The sequence below is a fragment of the Clupea harengus genome, chromosome 5, assembly GCF_900700415.2.
Source record: "Clupea harengus chromosome 5, Ch_v2.0.2, whole genome shotgun sequence".
NCBI lineage: Eukaryota > Metazoa > Chordata > Actinopteri > Clupeiformes > Clupeidae > Clupea > Clupea harengus.
In genome coordinates, this window is record NC_045156.1 from 30,232,098 (window position 1) to 30,238,887 (window position 6,790).

General features: G+C 42.1%; 1 protein-coding gene across 1 annotated transcript; it reads right to left on the bottom strand.

Annotated features, from left to right (window-relative positions):
- Window positions 1-1,225: 1,225 nt before the first annotated feature.
- Window positions 1,226-5,565, bottom strand: LOC105907277 (major histocompatibility complex class I-related gene protein-like). The gene is made up of 7 exons (XM_031568589.1): window positions 5,421-5,565; window positions 4,109-4,369; window positions 2,530-2,813; window positions 2,140-2,389; window positions 1,826-1,918; window positions 1,684-1,701; window positions 1,226-1,322 (listed from the first exon to the last, which is right to left on the bottom strand). The coding sequence occupies exons 1-7, from the start codon at window positions 5,464-5,466 to the stop codon at window positions 1,261-1,263; spliced, it is 1,014 nt and encodes a 337-aa protein (XP_031424449.1). The 5' UTR covers window positions 5,467-5,565; the 3' UTR covers window positions 1,226-1,260.
- Between the last annotated feature and the right edge of the window lie 1,225 nt (window positions 5,566-6,790).

Here is a 6,790-nt window from a genome sequence, read left to right on the forward strand (position 1 = left end):
AGTAAGTGACCTCTCTCTCATTAATCAATTGTAGATAACATTAAACATAATAAAAGTATCAATTCAAAATACAAACTTATTTAAATATAAACAATTAATTATTATTAATAATAATACAATCATTATATAATTATTATATAGCAATAATACTAAATATCAAAACTATTGTTATATTTATAATTATAAAGTATGCCTCAAACAAAAGAACGAATTAAATAGAGGATATTAAAAAAGTGCTTTTAAAATATATTAAAGCTGTCACTGAACAGACATCACTCTGTAGATCATTCCACCACCGAGGCACCACGAACGAAAAGAGTCTTGGAGTCACATGTGTCCTCCTTGGTTGATCAAAGACCAGACGAGCCGCCGTGTTCAGAATCATCAGCAACAGTCTCACAACGGGCAGACCCGTAAAAATTGAATTGAGAGGAGAATGTCATGGTTCACTGTACCAAAGGCTTCTGACAAGTCTAGTAGAATAAGAACTGATGACTGAGTTGAGGCTCTAGCCAACCTTGATGCTTCAGTCACAGATAGGTGCATTATGTAACCTCCTGGTATGAAATGTGGCGTATAAATTTGTTTGATTTGATGAGATAGAGCAGTTTTAGCAGAAAGACCACTCTTAAAACCTAGTGCCCTCAATGAAATATATGCCAAAGGCCAGGTGACCTTGCCCCTAACATGACTAAATTCCAGGCCTGTAAAAACAAAACACAACGTTCATTCGGAGCGTTTCAACCAACAGCCCTGCATTTGCTTGTGGCATCGAAGACGCAGAGCCACTAGGGACTGCCATGCCAGTGTTGGGGGAGACTAGGGATTGCCAGTGTTGGGGGAGACTAGGGATTGCCAGTGTTGGTGTAAGGTTTGACCATGATTTGAACTCGGGTCTCCTGTGTGGCAGCTATGCTACAGGAGACTCAGATGCAGAGACGAGGACAAGTTCAGTTTAGATTAGTTAAAAAAAAACCAGGGCAAGAAATCAGAGTACCTTTAGACAGTACAACTCAGTCTAGGCAGTTTAACAGTTCCAACAAAAAGTATCCAACTCAAAAGCAGGTAACAAAGTTCTCAGGAGAAAGACACACAAGCTCAACGCACACAACGCAATCACTGGGAGTCGAATCAAGACTGAGTAAAAACACAAAAGATCAAGTGGCTAATAAAGGCAAGCAAACAAGGCTCAGGTGAACACAATGACACAATAAAAACAGAACCAAATTGCAGTTCAAGACCCCTGCCCGTTGGGGGTGACTAGGGGTCGTCTGCCAATGACTGTGTCGTTCCGGTGGAGGCAACAAAATGTGTGTCAGACTCTGATGAGGAAAAAAAAAACATACGTTGAATAAATAAATATATGATTCACACTATGAACTACAATGCACATTGCACACTAAAAATTACAATTCCGCAGTTTACTTTCTCCTCTCATCTCAGCTTTTACTTAAAATTCACAAGCACTTACATATCTAATAATCAGATTGGCCATTGCATTAAAAAGATGAAAACAGACACTAATTTGTACATATAACAGTCACTACATAAAGCAAAGCATCACATTTTTCTCAGATTATAAACATCTCAAGTTTAAATATCCGGAAGTAGCAAATACACAAAAACCAGTGTCTAGAATTGAAAGTATTTCAGAGTTTTACAAGGTGTGACAAATGTACTCACGTTCTGCCTTCTTGTAGCCTGTCAAGACAAAAAGATGGAGAAAATGTACATGAACACAGCAAAGCTTCATCAATGACTGAAAGCAGACACATGGCACTTTAGATAATTGTGGAAATTGTATCATGACATTAAGGCAACTCACCTCTCTTGTTCATCATAACCAAACAAATAATAGAACAAGTAAGAAGAAGAGCTCCAATCACACATCCAGTTATAATGGCTACAAGATTGTTTCCTATAGAACACAAATTAAATCAGATAAAACAAAATATGACAGTCTGATATCAGTCTTAGACACCTTGTGACCTCTGTTCATACTATGATTGTATAATTGTACAGTTAAACATAATAGTATAGTGAGTAGGCTATTACAAAGATATTACTTTTTTGGGGGGAAATGTCAACAGTTCTCTCTCAGTAGCTGATGAGTTGTGTGTGGTCTCTGAACAATCTTACCCTCTTCCTCAGTCAGGGTGACGAGTGTTGGTTCTCCACTCATGTGTTCCACCTCACAGGTGTACTGACTTCTCTTTCTCTCCTCAGGTGACACAGTGAGCTCAGCTCTCTTCTGGAAGGTTCCATCCCCATTGGGCAGTGTCTCTCCCACATCCACATCCTCCTGTATCTCTACTCCATCTCTCCTCCAGGTGATATTCACCGTAGCTGGATAGAACCCTGTGGCGTGGCACACCACTGTAGAAGATGACTTCTTTTAACTCAGCATGTCAAGTAATGTCTATGGCCACCCAAATAAACAATCACAATTAGTCCCAAAGTATGTCAGAAAAAATGTCAGAATGCAGCCCGCTGTAGGGCCTCTGTTGTTATCAGTGTTGTGTGAGCTGCCGTACCTTTCCTTCTGAGAGTACTGTTCCCGTACTGAACATACTTCTTCAGCCAAATAAGACAATCCTTGTTGAAGTACCGTTTCCTGCAATTAAACCTGGACTCTAACATGTTCCATTGGTTTTTGCTTGAGACTGCTTGTAGTTTTACAGCCATCCAGCTCATGTTGTTCAGATCCAGCCAGATGAACTCCTCTCTATCATAAGCATACTGCTCATAGCCACTGGTGACGTCCCTCTCATCATCCCACTCACAGCCATACCGTCTCTGGAGAACATGCACTCCTGATAGACAAAAGTACATTTATTAGAAGTGTAATGTTTAGTTACATAAATGCATGTCTGTCAAAGTTACATAAAATAATACATAAAACTGTAGGGCTCATAGACAAGCATTGTGAGCCTTTTTTCTTTTCTGGCTTTGGCTACTGATGTGTCTGATAGATTACGTCCTGCTCATAGAAATAGATCTACATGTTGATGACCATGATGTGTTTCACAATCAAAAATGTATTTTCTATTCACTGCCACCACTGAAGATGTGATGAAGGCTTTGGATGGTGAAGCTCTAACTGACACCTCACGGAGAATGATACCAGCTGCTATAAACATGTACAATTTGAATAATTGTTTGTATATATTTATGAAAAATGAAACGTATTTGATATAGCTCTGCCAACTACAGCTTGATGCTTGATGCTTGATGCTTGATGAACGATGAACCTGTTGAGGTTCAAAGTGGTATTATGAGAACGGGTAGGTAGCAGCTAGCTGGCTAGCACGCTAACTATAGTAGATATCAAACAAGGCTGACTTCAGTCAGTTTTTTATTGCCACAGGCGACACACTGCACAACACAAACGTGGATTTTATGGAGGGGACACAGGACAAACACAAACACACGCACACGCAAGTCTGAGGTCGCTGTGAATTTTACGCTCTGCTTTTCTCCCATCCCGGACTGTCCTTCCCCCAGGACCCCCCAGGAGCAGTGGGCAGCTTCTCAGCGCCCGGGGACCAAGTGAACCATCCGCCTCGGTCACGGACGGACAGGAGAGTGAACTGTTCTTTTTTGCATGTTTTTCTGTTGGGGTTATTAGTGGAGGAAACCCCTTGTGAACACGGGGAGAACATGTAAACTCCACACAGAAAGGCCTGGGAGATAGCCCACCTGAGCACTGAAGGTCGGGGGAGGACCTGCCCCCCAGAGCCAACAGCGCCCCATGCGGGGATCAAACCCATGACCTTCTTGCTGTGAGGCGGCAGTGCAAACACCTAAGCCACACACAATATCTTGGTCATACTGTGCATTACCATCTTTTACATATTCTATCACACAGAGATGCTTCATGAACCACCTCCATTGCTGGACGGGAATCCAGAAATAAACTTCAGATCTACACATCCAGCCCCCTGAATATTTTAGTCAATGTTTTAGACTAAAAATTACAACATGAGACATCATTGCATGTTCTGTAGACTATGTGGAAAGGCTAACTATTAAACTGGTATTCTGAAACAAAAGAAACAGACGCTAAGTGTCATCTATAGTCTTACCCAGACAAGATCGGTAAACTCACCCTCAGTGTGATTAAAGCGTTTCTTTAAAATCACAATGTCCTCCTTGAGGGCCCTCTCAGCCATCCTGGCCAACTCGGTCTCTGAGTCCCAGTACTCCTGATCCAGATGCTCCTTCATCCATGCCTGCCTGGGAACCACATTTCGTGTGTTGCTGTCATACTGACTGATGACCAGACCATCAACCATTCCAACTTCTACAAACTCTGGGAAGCTTGTGATTCCTGATGTGGCCGTGTAGAGGTACTGCAGGGAATGGGTAACTGAAAGGTACAGATCACAGAGAGATGACACTAAATTATGGGGAAAACAAGATGAAGGAATGCTATGGAGTGAGAAGTTTTCAGTTCTATCCTGATACAAATGGTGAATGCAATTTTAGCTTAAGGTCATAGGCTTTCCCCTACCAAAGTGAGTTTCACAATACTAAGTATCACAAAATGACACATTATGAGGTTTATCATTCAAAATGCATGATAAAGACTAAAAACATATTCAGACCCTCACAATAATCATACGACATCAAAAACTAAACGTTTGAAAGAACAAAAACACTAAATGTTTATTTTATTAATACACAAGAAACTAAATGGCCCATTTCCTGCCTCCCATCACGACAGTCTGTTTCTCACCTTAAATAGGCTACTGTGTGACGCAAACATTAGAGGACAATAGGGGCCTGTTAGTATCCTCTCTGCTGGCCAAAGGACTTTGGCCGCCATGTGCCTCTTGTGTTTGTTTTATTATGTCATGTGCTTCTTGTGTTTGTTTGTCTTGCCATGTGTTTTCTGTTTTTGTCCTGAAACTCCGCCACTTCCTGGATTTTTCTGTCGCCATCTACCACACCTGTTTTGTTAATTAGTCTGTTTGTTATCCTGATTAGCTTCTCCTGCCTCCCACTAATTATCTGTTTCCCCTCTGGTATTTAAGTTCAGTCTCTCCTGTTTTCCCTGTCTGATCATAACCTTAAGTATGATTAGAAACTCTAGTCCTGTCCTGAATGAATGTGTGTATCGTTTCTCTGCTTCATTCCCGTGGTTACTCTGCCCGTATGGGATAAGTTTGGGATTTTTGTGCTTTATCATTTACTCTGCCTTTGTTGGATTCTTGGATCTTTTGTGTTTAACCCTTTTTGGAATTCTTAGTTTACCTGGATCTTTTGTGTGTTGATTTTTGAATTTTTGAGAAATCAGATAAAATTGAGAGTAAGTCGGTCCAGAGCAAGCGCTTTGGTTGTTGTATTTTTATGTAAGCAAAACGTTTCATCCTTTTCCGACATCTGCATTAAATAAAATGAAAAAGACAAAAACTCACCGGCAGATGATAAGGGTAGATAGACAAGAATCAAAACAGCCTGCATTGCTCTCTTTTAACTGCGCCTTTAGGTAGTGTAGTGTTTTTTATCTGTTAAACATTGCGCAGTTCAGTGTGTGAAGGAGAAGCGGTCACGCCGAAAGCCAAAAGTAAAACTAATAACTAACTGATTGGCCAGGGCAGCCACACACACACACAAAAGTACAGGAGTAGGGGCTGTCGGTAAACGATGGGCATAGACATATATGGGTGTATCTTTGAAGAAATATGGCTGCTAGCGACACAGACAGGGCTGAAACACACCAAACGCGTTTCTAAAAACGTGACGCTAGCAAAACCATTGATTCCTATGGTGCGGCGCGCCTTTCGTGTGCGCCACTTATCCGGTGCGCTTAAAGGTTGAAATATTCTCAATTTTTCAGCGCAAGGTGCACTGCTCATCAATGTCACACTCGGCCCAGGCAGGTTGCGCACGCAGCTCCACTTCATAGGTGCCGGGCAAAACAGCCTGGTACGCCTGCGGCTGTTTTACCCGCCGCACTTTGCCAAGATGTTTTTGAAGCGTCTACGTCTTTAGAAACGCGTTTGGTCTGTTTCAGCCCTATAGATGTGTATCACCATTTATTCTCTAAATTAAATGTAAACTTTGTTCAGTCATTAAAGGTAGCATTAGAGAAGCTTTGTAAGCTGGTTTTGGGGCTTTCTGGGCCGGAGAATCAGGGTGGTACTGCCTTCCTGCATGGTGTTACGGATACAGAGAGACGTGAATGTTGAACGTGGGGTTCAGACCTGCCCTTGATTGAACCTTGACACGTAGCCAGGTATCACTTCCAGGGCCTCATTTATAAAATGTTGCGCAGAAGCCATCCTCCATTTGATCTAAGACATTTTCTGAAATGATCGTAAGTGTGATTCAGAGAAAACGAACTCATGCACATAAAAACACTAAATCCTTCAGTTATAAATCACAAATGATCGTGGAATGGTGCGCAACTGAATCTCCGCCCTCAAAACGCCCCTACTTAATCTAATTAGCATATTCCCAATGCACAAATGGAGCGCATTCTCAATGCACAAACTCTCTTTGACAATGGCAAACAAGAAAGAAACATGTAAAAACATGGTGGCGTAATGGCAAAAGCAAAGTATGTGGCATGGTAGAAGACACGTCTCCGAAGCACCAGCGGCCGCACCTGCGGCACGAGCAGCACCAGAAGCCGCATCTGCGGCAGCAGCACCTGCTGCACCAGCATCGGGGCCTCGTCGGTCATCACCAGCTTCCTCTTCTTACTCGCAAAGGGACTTGAATGAGTCTGTTAGTGAGGTTGTTGCCGAACTCTGTCCGCTATTGAGGGTTCTTTGAACAAACG

What these genes read in the sequence shown, in the direction of transcription:
- LOC105907277 (XM_031568589.1), bottom strand. Translation starts at nt 5,466, where the DNA reads ATGCAGGCTGTTTTGATTCTTGTCTATCTACCCTTATCATCTGCCG. An exon ending in ACGCTTTAATCACACTGAGG is followed by an intron (nt 2,814 to 4,108) that starts GTGAGTTTACCG and finishes TTTGTCTATCAG; the next exon opens with GAGTGCATGTTCTCCAGAGA. An exon ending in CACCCTGACTGAGGAAGAGG is followed by an intron (nt 1,919 to 2,139) that starts GTAAGATTGTTC and finishes TGTGTTCTATAG; the next exon opens with GAAACAATCTTGTAGCCATT.